We start from the raw sequence: 24,927 nt of genomic DNA on the forward strand, positions 1-24,927 counted from the left end.
ACTGTTTATTCTCATGGATAAGCCAAACACACTTAAGGGCTTCAATCCCACCTACTCACGTGACTTCCCAAATCTATATTTCTAATATCTGATATACAGTTGGTGCTCAATAAATAACCTCTGGACTCAATAAATAGCTTTAACATACATTTGAAAAGTAATTGTGTATCATCTGCACAAATGAATCTCAAAGCTATCCTCTTTAAGTTCTTTTTGAAAAAGGGCTATATGTTAAATCCTTACTAAAATTCCAGTTTATCTGAGCCAACAAACTTCCTTTTATCTGATATTTCATCTGTATTATTCCTTTTCTCTAACAACAAAGATGACGTAATGCAGTTTTATTGTGGTTTGTTTTTGCCTTGGGTGCCAGAAGTTCAGGTTGAAATCAGTCTTTCACTGCATTGACAACCTTGCTGTCTCAGAGGGTCAGTTGTCTGCTCATTTTAGTCAGTTTTTTGTTTGCTTCTCTCTTCAACTTCACTGTTTTGTTTTTTAAATTTGTAAGTCTGTTTAAAATCTTGATGAAAGCAAAGAGTGATGAACCAGTTAAACTTTATCTTTTACTTTACTGATAATGACTTATTTACTGTTCTTAAATTTAAATAAAAATTTTCATCTACAAGGACCAAAGGGAAGAAGTGTTAGTTTATATATCCCTAGATACTGTAGTAGGTACATACTATTTTTAAATGCCCAGTATCCTTTTCTCATCTTCTGGTAAAAGCTTTCTGAATTTCCTCTGGGGAACAGCTATTCCCCCATTGCTTCGAATGGTGACCCCGTCTAGCTGAAGTGTGGAGTATGTGACTCTGGTTTGGCCAATCAGTGTAATTCTGGTTCCCTGCCTGCAACGATAACCTAAAATGGTCCAATCAGAAAGACTCTCAGCGCTTAAAAGACCTCTGTTCCCTGGCATCATGTTCCTGGATAAGTGTATATCTCCACTGGATATACTCTTTCCTCTTGAAACTGACTGTGAAAGGATGTGGACCTAAAGCTGCTAGCAGCCATCTTTCACCATATGAAGCCCAAGGAAAAAGACAACACAGCTGAGAAGAGAATGAGAGATGAAGAAATTCAGGGTCTAGATGATATTATTATATGAGCACCTGGACCAAACTGTACCTGAAGCCAGGAAGGTGTGGGTTTTATAATAACATGAGTTATTGAATTCTGCTTTTTGCTTAAGCCAGTGTAAGTTGGATTTTCTGTTATTTGCTACTGCAAGAACCTTTACAGATCCAACTATTATTTTCATGTTTTTATTGTGTGTGTCCTACATGTATTGTGTGTTGTAGCATGCTGAGGAGAATACTTGTCAGGAAATAAATGTAGAGAGAACTGACATTCCTCCTGACAGCAGCAGATAATAATTCTCAGTTTAGGGAGGCTGCTGATGGCACATGTGCCTTATCACTAGCAAAACCCACAGCGCTTTAAGGGTGAGTGCTCCAAATGGGTGAAAATAGTGATTTCAAGAGGAGGCTGCAGTCCTAGTTATTTTAATAGCAGTACAAATGCCACAAAATAGGGGAAAACGAAATCAGAGGAAGAGGTTGGTACAAATACTTAAAGTATAAACACACCTTACAGAGTAGCAACTGGGTATCTGGGAACTGTCTGGCTGCTTGTGATGTAGTACAACCAGCTGACCCTAGCCACTCCCTTCTTACATCTGATTTTATTCCAGGCTAACATGTCTATAGGTGGATGATTAGCAGACCAATATTAATCAGCTAGTTCACAGCTCCAAGAGGCAATGAGGGTCAATACCAACCAATCAATGAATATTGGCTAGACCATTGGCTAGAATTTGCAAAGCTTCCTCCCTCTTTCTGCTTCCTCACTTCCATTCTCTTCCTGTTTATTTGCCATTCCTATTTCCCAGGCATGATTTTGTCTCTCAGGAAAATAATCAGTTGACAGGAGGTTGCGTTCTCTAATTTTTGTACTTTTCCCATGGGTCATAAAAACTTATCTGAAAAGTCCTAAAACAAATAGAAAACTATAAACTCAGTGTACATTCACACCTAAACATTTTCTAAGTGATTATCAGAGCCAGCTAGGTGGTTTTTAAAAAGTAAACATCTTACATGTAGTCATGGAGAATGTGGATTGAAAGTTCGGTGATGCGGAGAGGTCTCTTTTCATGCTGTCGTAGAATACATTTAGCAGCTTAGGTTGAAAGATGACAACTTTAACGGTTTTTAATGATGGGGTGGAACGCTGCAATGAGAAGTCTACAATAGCATCGATTATGTTATCAGCAACTGTGGTTGGATTTTTTCCGGCATTTCCTGAAAAAAATTTAATGACAAAGAAGAAATTTCAGCTGATGTTGGTAATATGATGAAATTTGGCACATGCAGTTCTCAGTGCTGAGAAACAGGAAAACCCCTGACAGCCAGGAACTGATCTGACACTCACAGCTAGTTGATGTTCTTTAGCTGAATACAAACAATTTCATAGTATATCATCCATGTAACCACTCTGACCATGATGAATTAACACAAAAACAAGACTACTCCATAATTATGTCTTATCATAGACAAAAACATGAACCCTGTCCAAATCACAGAGATGGCCAAACATCCCCCATCTTGACTAATAAGAGTGACAGCTGCTAGGCCAGCCGTGGTGGCTCACATCTGTAATCCCAGCACTTTGGGAGGCTGAGGTGGGCGGATCACAAGGTCAGGAGATTGAAACCATCCTGGCTAACATGGTGAAACCCCGTCTCTACTAAAAATACAAAAAATTAGCCAGGTGTGGTGGCGGGCGCCTGTAGTCCCAACTACTGGGGAGGCTGAGGCAGGAGAATGGTGTAAACCCGGGAGGCGGAGCTTGCAGTGAGCCAAGATTGTGCCACTGCATTCCAGCCTGGGCGACAGAACAAGACTCCGTCTCAAAAATAAAAATAAAAAAAGAGTGACAGCTGCTGCATTACCAATCATACATTTAGCCAGAGTGCATCCTCCTTCCTTCTAGATAAGACAATCATAGAATTATGTCTGTTTCCTCAAAGTCTCTGATCCAGAGAAAAGCCCCACTTACTTGAGACTGCCACAAAATCACCTAAAACAAGCCCAAATCCATTACGTTTTCTAACACTCTCCTACTGAGATGCTGCAGAGCTCCCCATAGTGTGTGTTCCTGGTGATCTTTTGCTGATGGGCATTGGCAGTGCAGAAATAAGAACATGTGATCTGGATGCAGAAGAGCTGAGTTTATGTCCTGGCTCCACTACTTACTAGTTGTCTGATCTTCAGTAAGTCATTTGATCCCTCTTGAAGTTAGCTAGGGCTGCGGTATAAAAAGCCATGGACTGGTGGCTTAAGCAACAGAAACTGATGTTCTCATAATCCTGGAGGCTAGAAGACTGAGGCCAAGGTATCAGCAAGGTTGACCTGTAGATGGCTGTCTTCTCTCTGTGTCTTCACATGTTCTTCCTTCCATACCTGGCAGTATCCTAATGTCCTCTTCTTATAAGGACATTAGTCATATTGGTTTAGGGTCCACCTTAATGGCCTCATTTTAACTTAATTAGCTCTTTAAAGACCCTATCTCCAGACTAGGTGCTCACGCCTGTAATCCCAGCACTTTGGGAGGCCAAGGCCAGTAGATCAATTCAGGTCAGGAATTCGAGACCGGACTTGCCAATATGGTGAAATTCTGTCGCTACTAAAAATACAAAAATTAGCTGGGCATGGTGGCGGGCACCTGTAATCCCAGATACTCAGGAGGCTGAGGTAGGAGAATCACTTGAACTGGGGAGGTGGAGGTTGCAGTGAGCCAAGATAGTGCCCCTGAACTCCAGCCTGGGTGACAGAGCGAGACTCTGTCTCAAAAAACAACAATAAACAAACAAATAAAAAACAAAAAACAAATTAAAAAAACCCTACCTCTAAATCTGAGGTACCAGGGTTAGGACTTCAACATATGAATTTTGGAGAGACACACTCAACCTATAGCATCTGTATACTTCAGTTTGCTCAGCTAGAAATTGGGGGTAATAATAGAAGGTAATAGGTAACAGAGATAAGAATATGGTAGCTAAGAATACAGTAGGTAAGAATATAATGGTAAAAAAAAAAAAACATGTAATAGTAAAAAGCGAACAAGCAAGCAAACAAAAAACAAAACAAAAAAAATGTAATGGTAAAAACTGTGCAGGATTTGGGACCAGGCGGCATGGCTTTGAACCTAGCTCTGTTGCTAGGTTGAACCTACCTCAAGTTCCTCATCTACAAATTGGGGACACAGAGTTTAGGATGGATCCAGGTTTTGAAATTTATATATCTCAGAAAAAGAATAAGTATGTAATTATGTATAACAGTGAATATTTAGAATCAGAAAAGAAATCACAACAAAGTATATCTTTTAAAATGCTGAAAATTGTATTCCTAAGGCAACTTTCCTTAGCTATATCGTGTAAATGTTTATAGCCACCCCAACATCACCCAGTGCAAGGGGAAGTATGAGACGTCAAAGTGGGGAGAAATAGTGGTCTTAATTCATGATGGTTAAAATATCCTACTTTTTAAATTTTACTAAGTCATATAACCAGGTGAAGACATTATTAGGGCTTCTCTCAGGGTCTGTTAAAAATCCTGTGCAAGTGAAGTCCAATAACTTAAGCTTCATTATCTTCACAATAAACTTGTCTTTGCTAATAGTTTCCATGTCATAGGTACCAAGACCAACCCTCCCAGTTTCCCCAGAGCAGAGAGGCTGCCTGCAACATGGGACTTTCAGTGTTAAAACCAGGAAAGTCCTGGGAAAACTCAAAAGAATTGATCACCCTATATAAGGTTACTGTAACGATACATGAGCTTTGACATATAAAACACCTAGAACATGTAGTAAGGACTCAATAAATCTTAGCAATTATTAATATTACTACTAAAATTAATGTAGCTATTCCAGCTACTTCATGGGAGTTTAGTGGTACTCAAAATAGATTGCGCCTGGCAAACATTTCTTTTTTCTGTCCATCTTTTTGTTTTCGAGATGGAGTCTCACTTTGTTACCCATGCTGGAGTGCAGTGGTGCAATTTCAGCTCACTGCAACCTCTGCTTCCTAGTTCAAGCAATTCTCCTGCCTCAGCCTCCTGAGTAGCTGGGACTACAGTTGCCTGCCACCACGCCTGGCTAATTTTTCTATTTTTAGTAGAGACAGGGTTTCACCATGTTGGCCAGGCTGGTCTCGAACTCCTGACCTCAAGCAATCAAGTGATCCACCCTCCTCAGCCTCCCAAAGTGCTAGGATTACAGGTGTGAGCCCCTGCACCAGGCCTGAGAAACATTTCAAAAATGTTCGTTGAAATCAATGGGGAAGAGAAAATCCATGAGCACGTCTGGAGGCATCATCAAAATCACCTGTTATTCATTCCGCCATTCAACAAAATTTAAAGGGCAATGATTCTTCACTCAACACAGGGCAGAGAAGACATAAAGATCTGGTCCTTCCCTTTTGAGGATCTCACAATGTATTCACAGTCGAAGAGGCCTGGCACAAGCATTTCATGGCCTCCCACTTCTTCCTCTGGGGTTTTGCACTTACCCTCCTCCAACACTTAGGATTACTGGTTGGTTCTTTTGCTGATTTTTCTGCCCTTTCCCCACCACAATCTACCTGTGGGCATTTTCCACTGTTCTGGTTTCAGCCCTCTTCTCTTTCTGTATGCAGTCCCTTGACAGGTTCATTCCACCTGCCTAGTTGCAAACCTTCCCATTATGTGGCCAATCACACCATGTGATCTCTGCATTGGGTATCATTCTCGGTTACTATGTCCTGCATCTGTTCCAAAATCACGAACTCCTGGAGGGGCCAGAGCTTACTCCATTCTGTTTGCCCAGTGCCAAGTAGCAGAGTGCTTGCCCTGGGTGATGGCAACAAAACAATTTGGGTTTGTGAGAGCTGTAATTAGCCAGATGGTGTGGGAGAGGCTCCAGATGGGGAGAAATGAATGAACAAAAGGAACAAAAAGTGGTAACAAAATGCTTGCAGCACGTTCCCCCTGGCTTCCCTATTGCCCTCATTACCACTGATAACAAAAGGTTATAACTAGAGGTTATAGGTGTTAATAAGGGCAGTGGGGAAGCCAGGAAGAATGTACTGCAAACTTTGGAGGGTGTCCTGGGGGTTATACGAGAGGGGCCTGGGATACCTGCAGGAGCATTCTGTTTTAATCTGGGAAGAAGGAAGTCTACAGAGTTGAGCTAAAATGATGGTGGTGGCTCTAAGATCAAAAATTTAATTGCTGAAAAACTCTCTTAGATTAATGGTAATCTGTGGCTACATACTATTAATACTTCCCAAGGAAGAAGCCCTCATTTGCATGAGAGTGACAGGGGACATGGATGTGAATGAATCAGGAAGTGAGTGACCAGTAGCACTGTCAACTAAGAAGAGCAAATGACTGAATGATACGATAGAGATGAGGAAAGCATTCCTAGACACTGTGAGCAGGACAAACCTGAGCTTGTTGCTCATGGGGAGTGACTGCATCTTACTCATGATTTTCTCCCCAGTGCCTTGCACAGAGCCTGGGTAACGGCATTTCAATTCAACGAACGCATGAATGAGGAGCCGACTGGGAGACATTGAAGTAAACCAGATGGGGGAGGTCTGAAGGGTTTGGAAACGAAAAGAAAGGCTGGAACTCAATAACTCTCTGGAAGAAGATTCAGCAGGACTTGCTGACTCTGGGGGTCTGGGGACACAACAAAGCAAGGATGGCAGGCCAGGGTAGCTGGGAGCATCATGGCACCACTGAAGAAGGAAACGAAAAAGCCTGAGAGCTCAAGAGGAGTGTCTGTTTTCAAGGGAGGATCATGAGTTTGGATTCTGATGTAATGAAGTTTCTAGTAACAGAAAACTTCCCCAGAGGAGATCCTGGAGAGAATGAGAAATGCTGATTTGAGAGTCAGTACAGAAATGTTACCAGATATGAGAGCAAATGAATCCCCCAAGGGGAAAAAATGAAGAGTGAGAAAACTATGAAGTTAAGGACCAAACTTGGAAAGATACTTAGGGAACATAAACAAGAAAGGGGTGGGCTCAGCGGCCCATGCCTGTAATCTCAGCACTTAGGGAGGCTGAGGCAGGCGGATTGCTTGAGCCTAGGAGTTTGAGACCAGCCTGGGCAACATGGGGAAACCCTGTCTCTATAAAAAAATACAAATATTTGCCAGGTGTGGTGGTGCACACCTGTGGTCCTAGCTACTTGGGAGGCTGAAGTGGGAGGATTGCATGAGCCTGGGAGGAGGAGGTTGCAGTGAGCTGAGATCATGCCACTGCACTCCAGCCTGGGCAACAGAGTGAGACTCTGTCTTGAAAAAATAAAGAAAGAAAGAAGAAAGATGGAGGAAAGAGGCTTGGGCCCAGTAGCTGGTGGCGCCCTCCGGATCTAAAAGATGGCCCCCTCTCTGATTTACATCATTGTTGCCACCTTCAGATGGACTCAGCATTGATCTGCTTAAGAGTGAGACTAAATCTAAAGGAATTTGTATCATTCAAATTTTATTATAGAGTGATAAGCTGCAAATCTGTTCCGATGGCTGGAAGGGAAACTGATGTGTACTTCCTCTGTTCACACTCTTCTAGAACACTGGTGACTGTTTTCCTGACATCATTTTCCCCAACAACATGAATTATTATTTTGCACTTTAAGCGTCCACCTTGTGTAATTATAAAATCTCCGTGTGGCTGTGCAGCTGAAAAAAAGGGAAGAAAAACAAACATGCAGCCCATTAGTTACTGGAGGCAACACTTTGGTTTTTGAGAAATGAACATAGCTGACATTAGTGAAGGCTGTGAAACCCAGCCTCCCTCAAGCCTGTTGGTTTCATTCACTGGACTGTGACAGCCACATTTTCTTTACAATCAGAATTCTCGAGCTCAACAAATACACTGTTGAGTATTTGGGGTGCTGTTCAAAAGCACTTTATCTGCATTAATCTGCTCAATCCTCAAAACAAGCCAGTGAAGCAGGTACTGTTTTCCCATTCACACATGAAACAGCCACAGAGAGAGGTAAGGTCAGTAGCCAAAGATTGCCTGGGACTTGAACCCAAGCAGCCAGTCTCCAGAGCTCTAAACCCCCACTCTGCTGTCCCAGAAGAGCAAAAAATAACGTGGCTCATTCAGCCACGTTAATTTTTGAAGGAGGTAAAAGCAACGAACTCTGTGGCACGGAGGTGTAAAAGGATGAAAACTTCTCCTTCGCTCAGGACTCTAGAGCTCTTGAGCACAAGGAAATGACCAGGGCCATTTTAAGGCATTGCTTCTTTGGTTCAGACTGCTCTGAGTAAGGCTGGGGCCGGCAAAAGGAAGGAGGAGAAGAGTGGATCCCTGCCCATCCCATCCTGCCCTCCTGAGGAGCACCCATGCCCAGGCACTCCCTAGGGCCCCTCGGGTGTCCTTCTCACCTCCCTCCCAGGCAGCCTCGTCAGGCTTTTCCAGGTTGTGCAGCCTACTTTCATCCTCTGCTCCTGCCTCCCAGGCACAGCGAGCTCTCCCAGTGCTCCAACTCCTGCTAACTCCTCATGTTAGTGATCAAATATTATCTTCCTCTGCTCTCACTCCAGAGCTTTATTCACTCCAGAGAAATTTCTTAATCAGAGGAGAGCTACTAAGATAGGAGTTTCAGGCACTGTAGCAGGTCAGTTGCGGGAATACATTGTCAAACATGGTGCACTATGACTTCTTGAAAGCACATTCACAGCTGACTGTCTACCCTACTCTGCAAGGGGTATTTTAAAGGACAAATAGTTTATAATCACTACCTTAGGTTCCCCACTCAAAGTCCACACTCATTCATAAAAGGATTAGAAGTTGGTTATATGCAGTTGTGTTGGAAGAAGTAGAACAAGGTTGGGGAAAGTTTGTACAGCACTTTACAGTTTACAGAACTTTTCACATTAATTGTTCCTTCTGATCCTCAAAACCACCTGTGGCACAGCTTTCCCACACTACTTATTAGTAGAACTTTCCTACTGATGAGAGAAGCAAAGCTCTTAGTAGTTAGATGACGTGCCTAGGATCGCTCAGTAAATGGCAGAGCCTGGATTATTAGGACCCAGGCCTGGGTTCTTTTTACTACTCAGGAAGTAAGAGGCAGATGAGATGGTGGGATAAAGAACCTCTCCCCCATAGCCTCCAAGTCCCACCACCTGTGCCTGCTCTTCCAGTGAACCAACCTTCTTTCAAAGTTTTGCTCGCTACTTACTCCACCCCCAGTCCTCCTGTACATCCTCTCATTGTAATCTCAGCCCTCTGATTTTCAAGTTTGTAGTCAAAAGTAACATGTGCCCATACCTAGTACAGCACATTCATTTTCCACAGCTTGTCCAGCACCTTCTAAAATAGCTTTTGACACACCTAAATAAGACATGTTAATGGTAAAAGGCATCAGTTAGAATTCAATAAGTGGTTATAGCTTTTGTACATTAGACTTCTGCTCAACTCACCCTTTTGTGCATAATCCACTGACCACCCCCATGCCCAACCAACTGCTGTTTCTATAGCAACCTCCATCCAGTGGCTGATGAACAGTCTGATCTCAGTGCCATGGAAGTGCCCAGGATCTGAAAGACTGGCATCTGCAACTTTACCTTCTCTATTTATACAGGACTCTTTTTGCAGTTATTTGAAATTTTTTGCATTCTACCCTTATTATTTTGTAAAAATGAATGAAAATATAAAAATAAAAGTTCTGATACTAATGAGAAGCATGGATCTCAAAACTGTAATAAAATCAAGCACTTTACTAAGTTATTTGATTCCCTGCCCCATTCAGTTAGACAGATGGTTTCAGTCCAGTGAATCTTCCAGTCAAGGTTGTAGCTTCACCACTTTGGTCAAGTCTAATGACAGCTGGGTTCAGTGGTTAAAAACATGGACTTTACATTTTGACAAATTGGGTTGAAGTTGACTCCAGGATTTACTAGCTTGTATGTGACTAATAAGTTCCTCATCTGTTACACAGAGGCTAATATGGCACTTCCCTCACAGGGTTATTTGTACATTAAAAGAGGTAATGGATGAAAAATGCTTAGCACAGAACCTGGCGTGCAGAAAATATTGAATGAATGTTAGTTGTTTTATCATTATGAAGATATCTATATATCCTTGATTATGTGTGTGTGTTATAAAATGTGTCTTTTTAAAAAAATCTTTTTTCAACTTGTTTGTTCTGGTCTCTGTCTTTGCTGTGAAGACTTTTTTCAAATGTCAAGTGATTTTCGCCAGTCCATTCCTATTTAAGAGTGAGCTTAGAAGTTCTACTCAAGAAGGCGTGTTGACCAGTGGGCTTCAGTGTAAGGCAAGCAGGCAGCACCTGCTGTCTGCTGCTCTGGGATCCACGCAGGGAGAGGGGCTGGGCACTCAATGTTTGGTACACAGATGTTCTCTTAAACAGTTTTCAGTCTAGCTCCTCATCTCACCTATGCCTGGTGCCCTAAGTCCAAAATCCCTCTGGTTCTGTTTCTCTAGAGAATAAACCTCCCATCTCTGGCCAGGGAAGAGCAAGGAAAGTTACTGCTGTATAGGATGGGGGATCCAATCAAGTAGTCTAATTGCTACTGATCTTGAATTTCATTCAACCTTGTTTTTATCTCTGTACTTGCCCCCTGCCTTCCCAGATACCAGCAGCCTCCAATTCCTGTTTCTCTGGGGCTACTCTTCTCTCCTGCAGGTACTAAATTTTCTCTACTCCATGGCAGTTACCACTTTTGGCTAGCAGCTCCCCATCATCTAAAAATTTGTTATCTTCTGTTCATAGTTGTTTTCCTTCCAATGTTCTTTTTTCTTGTGTGTTTATATCCTTTTCATTCCTTTACAGTTGTATTAATGGAATCCAAAAGGGGACGGGGATAAATGCATAGGTTCAATTTAGCGTGTTTCAAATAACCAAATGTTATTTATGTCTACATTTTAAATGACTGAAAAATGGAATGACCAATGAATTAAATGGATATTCTACAGATTCACTTCTGCATGGTAAGTTCCATAATATTTTTCAACTTGGAAAATATTTAAATTCTACTTCTATTTATGTTTTATCTTACCCTTTTAACTTAAAAGTCAACGTTTTATAATATACAAAAATTTAAGAGGGCTAGGTACGGTGGCTCATGCCTATAATCCCAGCACTTTGGGAGGCCAAGGCAGGCAGATCACCTGAGGTCAGGAGTTCGAGACCAGCCTGGCCAACATAGTGAAACCCCATCTCTAACAACAACAACAACAACAAAAATTAGGTGGTGGCGCATGCCTGTAGTCCCAGCTACTCAGGAGGCTAAGGCATGAGAATCACTTGAACTCGGGAGGCAGAGGTGGCAGTGAGCCAAGATCACACCACTTCATTCCAGCCTAGGCGACAGAATCAGACTCCACCTCAAAAAACCCAAAAAGGTTAAGAGTGTATGTGTATACGTTATAAATTAATAGACATATGAGGGGAGGGCATGCCTGAATGTGTTACTATGATGGGAGTGGTCAGACATTTCAGGGAAAATAAAGAAAAAGGTTTGCGTTTCATTTCTGGGTCAGTGTAATGTAGAGAAGAGAAGAACTATGGGAGGTGAGTTGTGAATGCCAACTGGGTTGCATAAAAAGGAAAATAAAAATAGAGGAATTTGGAGGTACTAAACTATACATGTGGAAATTCAACAGTCCAGAGCTGACACTAAGTACCATGCGTCAGTTACACTCCACCTTTATATCAGTTGACACCCCATCTCATCCTCTCCTGGGAAATAGGCATTTGACAGGCAAAGAAACTGACACTCAGAGAGGTTAAGTGACTTGTCCACAGCTATACATTGGTAAGTGACGTAGCTGGGATTCAACCCACATCTTCCTGAGTTCAGGGACTACATATTTTCTACAACACTCTCTGTCTACTCAGGGCAAATATTAGCCACAATTTCCCTTCCAGAAATTAGTCATACTAATAATTACAATGTATTGCTTAAATAAAGTACCTGATTTCAGATTAAATGTCCTTGTTGTTGAGTTTACAATAACATCTACCTGTTCAGTGGTTATATCTCCAGTAGCAACCTGAAAAGTAATTGCACCAATTTTCATTTCATATGCTGTGAAATAAGGCTTAGAGACAGTCCCAACCACACCTGAAAAGAAAGGAAATAGGTAAAGAATGGGCTGGCTCAGCTTCCGGAGGAAGAGCACTCATCTTGGGGCCCTATTCTCTTCCCAGCCTGGCCCTCTTTCTTTTCCGCCAACATAAACCCAAATATTACCGTATCTCCTGGCCTCTTAAACAGCTAGGTTTTCTTTTTAAAGGAAATTAGAAAATAATGCTTTGTGACAGTAAGCATATCTACATTTTCTGAGTTACATAGGATGAGGCAGAAATATCTGATTGTGCCAGTCTGTCTACTGGCAAGAGCTGCTGTGGTGTCAAGAGAGAGGAGTGAGGAAAAAAAGGCAGTGTGAAAAGGGCACTGTCCTTTCTTGCAGACAACACTCCTAGGAGGGTCTTTTATTACCACAGGTGTAGCAATATAAAGGTTACTCTGAAATCCCAGCACTTTGGGAGGTTGAGGTGGGAGGATCACTTGAGGTCAGGAGTTCGAGACCAGCCTGGCCAATGTGGTGAAACTGTGTGTCTATTAAAAATACAGAAAAATTAACTGGGTGTGGTGGTGCACACCTGTCATCCCAGCTACTCGGGAGACTGAAGCAAGAGGATGGCTTGAACCGAGGAGGCAGAGGTTGTAGTGAGCAGAGATCGCGCCACTGCACTCCATCCTGGGTGACAGAGCAAGACTCCATCTCAAAAAAAAAAAAAAAAAAAAAAGACTGCTCAGAGGAAGTTATGTTTAACCTGTTGACATATTACTCTCCACTCCACACTCTGAGGCTTACAACTTAGATATGCCACTTCAGCTCATCCCTTAAACCCTTTAGATCTACCTTTTGACATTTATAGAGTGGCAACAGAACCACCTGCCATGGGGCCATTGTACATGTTAAATAATATACTATATAAGACAGGAATCAGTAAAGTATAGTGTGCCAGGCACAGTTTCGTTATTTTTTATTACCATTTCTTAGAAACTGGTTTCATTACCATTGATTTGGTTCATGTTAATATGCGATTGCTTCTTTGTGTGCCCAGACAATAGGACATGCTGTAACACCTCCTCTATCACAGATTTGTTCTTCATGTGAATTAGCTTTGCCTCCTTCTATTGGACTTCAACTACCACTGAAGAGTTGCTCAGCAAAAGGAAATATTTCCTTAGCAGAATGACTTTACCAGACCTTGGGTATCTCCAGCTGTGGGAATCTTGGCCTTGTCGGGATTTATTCTTGACCATTTAGTGAATTCATCTAAAAATGCCTGGAAATAGAAATAGTTACCACAACAATGTTGTGTAAAAATATTAATCCAATTCTTTGGAGCATTGATCATCCAATATCAAAGAGTTGATGACAATAGTTCTCAAAAGATTTCCTCTTCCTTCAGAGACTTCTTAAAGGACTGCAGCTCAACCTAGGAATTTTCTCAGCAAATAGCAGTGCTGATTTACTTTACCCTGGGAGTAATCTAACACTGTCCAGGCAAGTATGTCAGCAGGGGTGCTGACTCTGGCTCTGCAGGAAGTCACATGCCTTTTTTGTGACCACTATCAGTTATCCCTCCTCTTTTGAAACTCCATAATTCTAATCTCCTACATCCAATGTGCTGAGGGCAGTGTAGAGCATTTGTAGGTGAGCGGGGTCAGGGCAACAACGTTCCTTGGCATCTCTGGCTGTTAGGTACATTCTGGGGGTGATTAACAACAAACACATACAGTATGCTTCATCTCTTATGTCCAGCCAAAGCCTCCTGAATGAAAACATGAAAATTCACAGTAGAAAACCTCAGACATTGAAGTTTTGTTTAGAAATGAAAAAACAAAAAGGCATTTGGGTCGTGTGAGTGATAAAACTGAGCAATGGGTGACAGAGTAGAGTTATAAAGTTTCACTGGGGTTGTATTCATCCATTTTCTTTCTTTTCAGGTATCTTTGGGACTCTTTCTACTTTTTTTCTCTTTCTTTCTCTTTTCTTTCTTTCTTTTCTTTTTCTTTCTCTCTCTCTGTCTCTCTCTCTCTTTCTTTCTTTCTTTCTCTTTTCTTTTTCTTTTTGGACAGGGTCTCATTCTGTTGCCCAGGCTGGACTACAGTGGCATGATCTTGGCTCACTGCAGCCTCAACTCCCTGGACTCAACTGATCCTCCCACCTCAGCCTCCCAAGTAGCTAGGACTACAGATGTGCACCACCATGCCTGGCTAATGTTTTGTATTTTTGGCAGAGATGAGGTTTTGCCATGTTGCCCAGGCTGGTTTTGAACTCCTGGGCTCAAGCAATCCCCCTGCCTCAGCCTCCCAAAGTGCTGGGACGGGACTACAGGCGTGAGCCTGTACCAGTCCATGTTTCTAATTCTTGGTTAACAATGAAATTTGGGGCAGTTACTTTCCAGATTGCTACTGGAGATGTCACCCCAGTAAAGGGCAGATGTTATTATGAACTCAACAAGGACACATATATCATGAATATTTTGCTAATAATAATTTACCCTAGTTTATCTTTGAGCAAGAAAATATGTCTCTGGATATTTTATATTTACTGGGGGAAAGAAAACTAAGAACCTTTGGGGCTAAATGTTATTTTTTAAACTGTTATTATTATTTCCGATGGATAAATTTACTTACAAACTACATCATGCAATACTTTGGAGTGTTTCTGGGGAATTTTGGGAAACATCTCTGGAAAGACCACACTTCCATCCAGAATGGGTAAGAATAACTAAGAACTTAAAAAACAAAATTATCTTTGATCCTGTTTAAGTGGTGATGTTAGTAAGTTGTAGCAATTTCCTGTCAGTCCTTAAAGTCAGGTAATGACTACAACCAGTTTTGGGGGTTTTCTATGTGCTAGATATCATGCAAAACACTTCAAATACACCCCTTTTAATAGTTAGAACAACTCCGAAAGGTGTTATTATCACACTCATCTTACACTTGATAAAACTGAGATTCAGGCTGGGCGCGGTGGCTCACGCCTGTAATCCCAGCACTTCAGGAGGCCAAGGTGGGTGGATCACCTGAGGTCAGGACCAGCCTGGCCAACATGGAGAAACTCTGTCTCTACTAATAATACAAAAATTAGCCAAGCGTGGTAGCACATGCCTGTAATCCCAGCTACGAGGGAGGCTGAGATGGGAGGATTGCTTGAGTCCAGGAGGCGGAGGCTGCAGTGAGCCGAGATGGTGCCACTGCACTCCAGCCTGGGTAACAGAGCAAGGCTCTGTCTGGAAAAAAAAAAAAAAAAAGCTGAGATTCAGAGAGGTATGTCACCCAACTTTTAAATGGCAAAACTGAGATTAAACCTAGGTATACCATTCTTCTAATGTCAGTGGGAACTACTTAGTGTGCTTTGACTGCTTCTCCACTGCTGAATATGGTGCTGCTATTTCTAGTTCGTAGACACTCACAGACTTGTATAGACTGGTCTATTCTATCCAAATAACTAAATCTTTGAGGCTTCTCTTATTCTGCCCTTTCCCCATAGATAAAGCCATGACTTAGCTTTCATATAGTCAGTGTTAAAATGTCAAGGCCGTTTTTATGCCAATAACTTTCCACTTCTTTCTAAGAATGTATTTATTATCGATTAGCTTGTCTGTTGATGAACTGTCTAGGAACATGAGTTATCAGTGTTGGCTCATAGTTAAGTCATATGGCAACCTCCCATTAGCAACTATCACTTATGGGCACAGGAGTAGAAAACACAGTTATTCCTAGATCTATAAAAACATCTGAATGCTCTTGGGTTCACTTGCCAGAATTAAGCAGATAGGATATGTAAACATACCTGACGGCCTTCATTGTCATTTGTATATACCAGAAAGTGGACTTCTTGTAAAGGTTTAGTTATCGGCCTTGCACTGCTACTGTATTCGAACACTTCTGAAAGGATTAGTTTAGCAAAAACAGCTTTGGGAAACCGCAAATTTCCTGTTCCAATCATGGGAAATGTGATTGATGAGAAAGATAGCACTTCTACAGTTGTCAAACATTTCTTGACTATATTTGCCATGATCTGAAATGTGCAAAGTACATTTACATAAGTTAGGGCTTAAGTTGGTGGAAAACAAAGAGTTGTGGTCCCAGTAACTCTGACAAGGACCTCTTTGCTATTGTTGGCTTAATCAGGGCCTGAGAAGTCAGAAAGAGGAAACAAAAACAGGGCAGAGTACTTTCCAGAGAGAGTCACACTCATTCAGGAGAGGCGGGTCCACAGTGTGGGAATGGCTGCATAAAAATGGTACCTCAATGCAACTAAAAGTGGTGTTTATGAAGAATCTTTAACAACATGCAGTATTTATGTTAAGTTTTTAAAAAAAAAAAAAAAAAAAAAAACTGTATTGGCCGGGTGCGGTGGCGGGCGCAGTGACTCCCAGCACTTTGGGAGGCTGAGGCAGGCAGATCACAAGGTCAGGAGATCGAGACCATCCTCGCTAACATGGTGAAACCCCATCTCTACTAAAAATACAAAAACTAAATTAGCCAGGCTTGGTGGCATGTGCCTGTAGTCCCAGTTACTTGGGAGGCTGAGGCAGGAGAATGGCGTGAACCTGGCAGGCAGAGCTGGCAGTGAGCCAAGATCATGCCACTGTACTCCAGCTCCAGCCTGGGTGACAGAGCAAGACTCCGTCTCAAAAACAAAAACAAAAAACGGTATTTAAAAATGTTTAAAGAGAATATTGGGCCAAAAGAAGAAGAAAAAAAAGATAATATTGGGCCTAACACGGTGGTTCACACCTATAATCCCAACACTTTGGGGGGCTGTGGTGGGCAGATAGCTTGAGCCCTTGAGTTCAAGACCAGCCTGGGCAACATGGTGAAACCCCATCTTTACAAAAACACAAAAATTAGCCAGGGATGGTGATGTGTGCCTGTTGTCCCAGCTACTGGGGAGGCTGAGGTAGGAGGATCACCTGAGCCCAGGAGGCAGAGGTTGCAGTGAGGTAAGATTGCGCCACTGCACTCCAGCCTGGGCGACAGAGAGAGACCCTGTTTCAATTAAAAAACAAAAAAAGAGAGAGAGAGAGAATCTCAACTAAGAAATAAATATGCTGTCCAGTTGCAGTGGCTCACGCCTGTAATCCCAACACTTTGGGAGGATGAAGCAGGCAGATCACCTGAGGTCAGGAGTTCAAGACCAGCCTGACCAACATGGAGAAACCCCATCTCTACTACAAATACAAAATTAGCCAGGTGTAGGGGCGCATGCCTATAATCCTAGCTACTTGGGAGGCTGAGGCAGGAGAATTGCAAGAACCCGGGAGGCAGAGGCTGCAGTGAACCAAGATCGTGCCATTGCACTCCAGCCTGGGCAACAAGAGCAAAACTCCATCTCAAAAAATAAATAAATAAATATGCATAAAGTCATAAAGTTGACTTGAAGGAAATACAGTAAAATGTTAACTAAAGTTACCTCTTAAGGCCAGGCACAGTAGTAGCTCATGCCTGTAATCCTGGCACTTTGGGAGGTCGAGGCGGGTGGATCACTTGAGGTCAGGAGTTTGAGACCAGCCTGGCTAACATGGTGAAACCCCGTCTCTACTAAAAATACAAAAATTAGCTAGGCCTGGTGGTGGGTGCCTGTAATCCCAGCTACTCAGGAGGCTGAAGCAGGAGAATCACTTGAACCCAGGAGGCAGAGCGGAAGTTGCAATGAGCGAGATGGCGCCACTGCACTCCAGCCTGGGTGACAGAGCAAAACTCTGTCTCAAAAAGAAGAAGAAAACAGTTATCTCTTGATGGTTGGATTATTATTTTTATTGTCTTTTTGTACTTTTCTATATTTTCCACAATGTAATTGTATTACTTTTTTATATTCTGAAAAAAAGTTGGGAAATTAAAGTGGGAGTGGAGGTGGGAATGATGTTATCGAAAGGGCACTGACTCTTTTATTCTTCACCACAGTGCTGGGCACACCTCTTTGCTATACTGAAAGATTATTACATTACATCTTAGACACCCCTCCTGTAGAATCCCAGTGACTGTTGCTACTTCCAAGGGTCAATTACTCGGAAATAACTGGTAGTTGTGATGGATTCTCCATGGAATGTAATAAAGATTGCAATAGACACACAGGGTTCAATCAATACAGGGTTTCACAGCCTAGGGCAGACACTTCATTGTTGTGGGGACTGGTGTGTGCATCATAGGATATTTGGCAGCATCCCTCGCTTCTACTCACTAGATGCCAGTAGCAGTTGTAACAACCCAACTGTCCTCTGTAGGGCAAAATTGCCTCCCTTCAGCACAGATCTACACCACACCAGAAGAAGATTCCCAAAGCTACCAAGTGAGGTGGAGAATTAAGAGCGTTCCCTACCTGCCAAGAAGTCCCCGCTCCATTATTCCAATCTGGAGCCACGGCATGGAGCACAGCTTTGCAGACCAGATTGCAGCCACTTGTCATGAATACGTTACCCACTTTTTCCTCTGTTTCCCGCCTGCTGTCATCTAACTCTTTCTGGAGCATGGGACCAGCTTTCTGCAAAAATGCCCGAGATAGTGATCCTCCTCCAAGCTGAAGATTCATGGGAACAGTTTGACAATGACATCAGCCTTAACGAAAATAGCAACAGTTAAGAGACTGAGTCAATAATACATAATGACTGAGCACCTGTAAATTTACTGAGTATTATGGGCTAATGTACGGATATGTTTTGCCTGTCATACTAACATGTCATCCCCACCCTCGAGGAGCTTACAGTCTATTGTTAGCACTGAAACACCATGATGAGGTCATTTCTAAAACTTAGACATTAAGGAAATACATTTACCACTGCTGTGAAATCAAACATAATGAGTCAGAGTAGAGCTATGAAAATGAGTCAGAGACCAGAGGCAGAGAGTCAAAGACTGAGAGAGAGAAATGGAGAAAGAAGAAAAGTGAAAGTGAAAAACAGAGACAGAGACAGAGAGAAACAAAAACACAGAAAGATTGAGACAGAGAGACGGGAAGGGAGAAAGAATTGCTCTTAGGCTGGCAGGAACTGAGAATATTTATTTTGAATTTAACAATATACCAAAAGAAAGACTAGGTCGATGTGAAGGAGGGTATGGTCGACCCTGAAGGCCTTGGCAAAGGAAAATCACTAAGGTGAGGGTAGGCAGTATCCATTCTAGCCTGTCCAGGGATATCAAGTTCTCCAATGTCAATGCCAAGGCTGTTCATTTGGTGAAATGAGGGTCATAGCCTAATGCCATGAGATGTTACATATTCAGCCCGTAACTCCTATTAGTCAGATTTTGTGTTCACCAGAAACCTTCTGATTCCCTGGTAATTTGGGAGTAGGAGGAGACAAACACCCTCATGATGTGGCTTTTTTTTAATTTTAATTTTTATTTGTTTATTTATTTACTTTTTTGAGACACAGTTTCGATCTGTTCCCCAGGCTGGAGTGCAGTGGCATGATCTTGGCTCACTGCAGCCTCTACCTCCCAGGTTCAAGCAATTCTCGTGCCTCAGCCTCCCAAGTAGCGGGAATTACAGGCATGTGCCAGCATGCCTGGCTGATATTTGTATTATTAGTAGAGATGGGGTTTCGCCATGTTGGCCAGGCTGGTCTTGAACTCCTGACCTCAAGTGACCTGCCCACCTTGGCCTCCCAAAGCGTTGGGATTACTGGAGTGAGCCCAGCCTGATCATGTGGATTTTGGTTGTCCTGGTTCTTTGGGGACTCTTCTTCATGGTAAATTAAAAGATGTCTATGTCTCTGAGACATATAATAGGTTATATTTCTCAACTTAATAATTAGCTTTCTTGGGTCCACTTATATAATGTTAGTTAGCATATGAGCTATTATATGAAGTTAGCATAAACCAATGTCAAGATCCGAGAAGCCCCCTGCAGAGACAAGAATGAGCAAGCCATCCAAGAAACAAAACAAAACGAAACAAAATTGATCTAGCCCATGTTCTCCTCACTCCCACTTGCAGTTTCACTCTCTGTTTACTGATTCCTACACAGTTTGGGGAAGCAATATATTAACATGTAAAAAAAATAGGCCAGGCGTAGTGGTTGACGCCTGTAATCCCAGCATTTTGGGAGGACGAGGCAGGAGGATTGCTTGAACCCAGGAGGTCAAGACCAGCCTGAGCAACACAGTGAGACCTTGTCTCTACAATTAAAAAAAGAGGAAAATTAGCTAGTGGCCTGTATTCCCAGCTACTTGGAAAACTGAGGTGGGAGGATTGCTTGAGCCTAGGACATTGAGACTGCAGTGAACCGTGACTGCGCCACTGCACTCCAGCCTAGGTGACAAGGCCAGACTCTATCTGGAAAAAACGAACAATGGAAAAAGTAACCTTGTCATAACGTTTAAATCAATTCAAAATAATCAAAAGACATAGTTAAATATACAAATATTAGTTGGTATAGAATTTCAAAAAAGATAGGAAAATATTTAGATTGGAATAGTGAGTGAAGACCTTTTAAAGGGGATAAGAATTTGAGATAGGCCTTGAAGAATGGCTGTAACTGGGTCAGGTAGAAAGAAGGCAGCAAGGCATTCAAGGTGTGTGGAATAGGACTGTGACCGGGTGTGGTGGCTCACACCTGTCATCCCGGCACTTTGGGAGGCCAAGGCAGGCAGATCACATGAAGTCAGGAGTTCGAGACCAGTCTGGCCAACATGGCAAAACCTGGTCTCCACTAAAAATACACAAATTAGCTGGGCGTGGTGGTGGGTGCCTGTAATCCCAGCTGCTTGGGAGGCTGAGGCAGGAGAATCACTTGAACCCAGGAGGCGGAGGTTTTAGTGAGCCGAGATCACACCACTGTACTCCAGCCTGGGCGACAGAGCGAGACTCAGTCTCAAAAAAAAAAAAAAAGAAAAGAAAAGAAAAGAAAAAGAAAAAAAGAAAGCATAGGATTGTGAAAGATCAGAAAGTAGTTCAAATTTAGCTGAAGCAGAGGTTCAATAGTGAGAAGAGGGGCTGGGAAGAGATTTAGGGCCAGACGATGGAATACTTGGAAAGTCACACTTTTTTGGACTTTGCCCTATAGGTAGAAGGAAGACACCAAAGATGTATGTGCAGAGAAGTACCTGCTAAAATCATGTTTTTGGAATATATATCAAACAGCAATGTGGAGGACAGATTAAAGAGTGACAAGGAGGTCAGGGTAGTACTGAGGCGTGATTGGGGGTTGGGAATGGTGTGTACTGAAATGTGTATTGTAGACAATAGCAATGAAAAGGAAAGGCATGTACATGAGATATTTTGAAAGAGGGCTTATTAGGGTTTGGAAACTAACTGGATAGGAGAAAGAATTCAGAGACGAAAGATAAAAGTGAATTCCAAAGTTTATACAGCACCACCCAATGGTAAGAATGGTAAATCCCAATATGAGTTGACATGAAATTTATAATCAACTCGGTGGACTGCATAGTGAAAAGACCTTGGTTTCTTTATCTATAAAATGTGGGCAAGTCATATATATCTTAATTAGGTTGTAGTACTAATTGAGTAAGGTAAAGTATAAAGTGGACCATCATAAGGGGATAATGATAATAGCTATCATTTTTTTGAGTCCTTTCTACGTGCAAGGCAGGGGATAAGTGCTTTATATGAGTTATTTCATTTTAAGCCTCATAACAACCTTCATATTATCATCATCCATATTTATAGATAAGAACTCTGAGACATAAGATGGATATTGACCAAAATCAGTGGCTGTTGAGTGGTGGAGCAGTATTTGAACCCTGCCAGAACGGACTTTAGAGTTCGTCTACTTACTCACCACACTATGCCTACGCCTAAAGTGAAAAATAAATTTACTGTACTTTTATATCATCCAGTTCTTCTGGTCATATTACTCACCAATCACTCTCATAATACTCAGTTTCACAGCTCACTATTACCAGTAGCCATGGCAATTATCTTTCTCATTGCAAACAAAATAATTACAATTCCAGTTTTATAAGTAAGTCTCTTGAGTTTGATTAGTGCGAGTCAGATCAATTCTGTGTAAAATGATAAGATGCAACTTCTAAACGTGCTGATTTGAGGACAAAGTCCTGAACCCACGTGACAGAGGACTCTAAAAACTCTAGAGAACATGAAGAAAGCAGCTGGTTGCCTCCCCTCTGCCATCCCATTAACTACAGTAAATGCAAAGAATATTTCCAGTGGCTCCTAATCCAGAAGAGTCTCCCAGTTTCTCAGCAGAGTTCTCTTTCTGTTAGTCCTGCATGTCTGCCATCTGAAGGTAAACATCAGGTGTCCAAATGGTGGGGCTATAGAATTCTAAGAAGCATCTGGACCAGTGATTCTCAGCCCTAGCTGCATAAGATAATCACTTGGAATGCTTTCAAAAACTATTGTCACCTACACCACATCCCTGACCAATTAAAGTCAGGATCTCTAGGGGTGAGGCCTGGGAGTCTGTATTTTTAAAAGGTCCCCCAGATGATTATGATCTGCAGCCAGGATTGAGCATGATGGATGTCAACTATAGGAGGATTATAGGGCCTGAATCTTCTGTTAATTGGTGATTCCAAGGAAGAGGAAGCAGTAGGAGAGGAGGGATAGGCAGCAGCCAGGGTGAGGATTTAGCACCTCTTCTGGTAACCTTTATCCCTCCTCGTTCTTCCCATGCTTCTGCAAAGTGCTCAGGCAGAAGCAAAGGTGTGTTTGTGAAGGGTGATTCTATACTGTGGTGTACACATATCTTCCTCAATAATGCTGACTGGCGCAGGAGAGAAAAATAGAACTGGGTTGAGAGTAAGTCAAGATCAGTTACAGAGAAATAAGAGATGGATCTGCAAACTCTTGTTTGTGGTTAAACTTGAACCCCTCCACATGAGTACATGTGGAAGAATATAGGGGATGGTAAGTGTATTTCTGCATAAACTTTAAGTGGGTTTAACTTCTCAAATTTATCTTTGATATCTTTAATCTTTGATTAAGACAAAGAACAAGTTAAATCATGGAACAAGTCACAGAACAAGTTAATTAGATCCCATTGTTCCTTGGTAGATTTATTAAATGGCATCACCTACCCAGATATATAGAACATCTCCACTTATCAACTTGAGATTCAGACCTTCTTTGGTTTGGATTGAAGCTACAACATTCCTGATTGAAAGGCAATCTTTCTTGCTGAACTCGTCTCTGGACTGTGGAGAAAACAGTAAAGCATTACCAGCAATGCCAATTTCAAGACTTCCCTTAGGCCAGGTGCAGTGGCTCAGGTCTGTAATCCCAGCACTTTGGAAGACTAGGTGGGAGAATCACTTGAGCCCAGGAGTTCAAGAACAGCCTGGGCAACATATTGAGACCCTATCTCTACAAAAAATAAATTTAAAAAATTAGCCAGGCTCAGTGGCATGTGCCTGTAGTCCCCACTACTCAGGAGGCTGAGATAGGAGGATTGCTTGAGCCCAGGAGATCAAGGTGGCGGTAAGCCATTATGGCACCACTGCATTCCAGCCTGGGTAATAAAGTGAGGACCTGTCTCAAAAAAATGAAAAATAAATAAATAAACTTTCCTTATAGGTGTTCGTACGGAAAATAACTATTACATTTCACAGAATTCTCTAAACTCATAACTCGGCTCTGGGATTTAAAAGCAGATAGTTTATTATTATAATGTTTGAACATCAATTGTATTTAATATCCCAAATGCCAGTGAGCTTTTTTACTTATCCCCCTAAGAATCCTAGCATAGCCAACCCTGTCTGTATTCCCCAGCCTTTACTGTTTAAATGCACCCTGGATATATTTCCAACTGTATTTCTTGCCTGGGGACTTTCTTTAGTGACAGACCTCATTTGGCTTGCTGGTGTAGCAGAGAGGAAGTGCAGGTATATTGAACCCCCCTCCACAATCCCCCACCACCAGCCCTCATCCAGTTGTGGACAGGAGCTGGTATAAATATATAGCAGCAACCTTGCCTCCCAGAGAGATTCACTGTGAGTTTCCCTAGTGGGATTAAGTGGGAGCTGATTTGATGATGTGCCCCATCGGTTTCCTTTACTTTCTTTCTTTTTTTGTTCTGAGACGGAGTGTTGTTCTGTCACCCAGGCTGGAGTACAGTGGCGTGATCTAGGCTCACTGCAACCTCCGCCTCCCAGGTTCAAGTGATTCTCCTGCCTCAGCCTCCCAAGTAACTGGGATTACAGGCATGCACCACCACACCCTGCTAATTTCTGTATTTTTTTTTTTCTTTTCTTTTTGAAACAGAGTCTTGCACTGTCACCCAGGCTGGAGTGCAGTGGCACGATCTCAGCTCACTGCAACCTCCGCCTCCCGGGTTCAAGCGATTCTCCTGCCTCAGCCTCCCAAGTAACTGGGATTACAGGCATGCACCACTACACCCAGATAATTTCTGCATTTTTTTTTTCTTTTTGAAACAAGAGTCTCGCACTATCACCCAGGCTGGAGTGCAATGGCGCGATTTCGGCTCACTGCAACCTCTGCTCCCGGGTTCAAGCGATTCTCCTGCCTCAACCTCCCGAGTAGCTGGGATTACAGGCACCTGCCACCACACCCGGCTAATTTTTGTATCTTTGCAAAGATACAAAAAATTATCTTTTTAATTGTTGGCCAGGCTGGTCTTGAACTCCTGACCTCATGATCTGCCCTCCTCAGCCTCCCAAAGTGCTGGGATTACAGGTGTGAGGCACCACACCCAGCCCTAATTTCTGTATGTTTGTATTTTTAGTAGAGACAGAGTTTCACCATGTTGACCAGGCTGGTCTCAAACTCCTGACCTCAAGTGATCCACCCACCTCCGCCTCCCAAAGTGCTGGGATTACAGGCATGAGCCACTGCGTCCAGCCTATTTCCTTTACTTTCTTAGTCAAATAAGTTGCACTT

The 24,927-nt window shown here is 42.4% G+C and overlaps 3 protein-coding genes across 3 annotated transcripts in view; 2 read left to right on the plus strand and 1 right to left on the minus strand.

Annotated features, from left to right (window-relative positions):
- KPNA1 (karyopherin subunit alpha 1) overlaps positions 1 to 24,927 on the plus strand; it is a 335,799-nt gene that overhangs the window by 138,735 nt on the left and 172,137 nt on the right. The window lies entirely within an intron of this gene.
- Positions 1 to 24,927, plus strand: part of MIX23 (mitochondrial matrix import factor 23) — a 304,832-nt gene that overhangs the window by 42,492 nt on the left and 237,413 nt on the right. The window lies entirely within an intron of this gene.
- PARP15 (poly(ADP-ribose) polymerase family member 15) overlaps positions 1 to 24,927 on the minus strand; it is a 54,980-nt gene that overhangs the window by 8,715 nt on the left and 21,338 nt on the right. The window contains 9 exon segments of the mRNA XM_050781843.1: positions 2,097 to 2,300; positions 7,555 to 7,722; positions 9,326 to 9,388; positions 11,995 to 12,144; positions 13,301 to 13,379; positions 15,899 to 16,126; positions 18,431 to 18,651; positions 18,654 to 18,666; positions 23,109 to 23,225. Of these exon segments, the coding sequence (XP_050637800.1) occupies positions 2,097 to 2,300; positions 7,555 to 7,722; positions 9,326 to 9,388; positions 11,995 to 12,144; positions 13,301 to 13,379; positions 15,899 to 16,126; positions 18,431 to 18,651; positions 18,654 to 18,666; positions 23,109 to 23,225 (1,243 nt within the window).

Source organism: Macaca thibetana, chromosome 2, assembly GCF_024542745.1.
Source record: "Macaca thibetana thibetana isolate TM-01 chromosome 2, ASM2454274v1, whole genome shotgun sequence".
NCBI lineage: Eukaryota > Metazoa > Chordata > Mammalia > Primates > Cercopithecidae > Macaca > Macaca thibetana.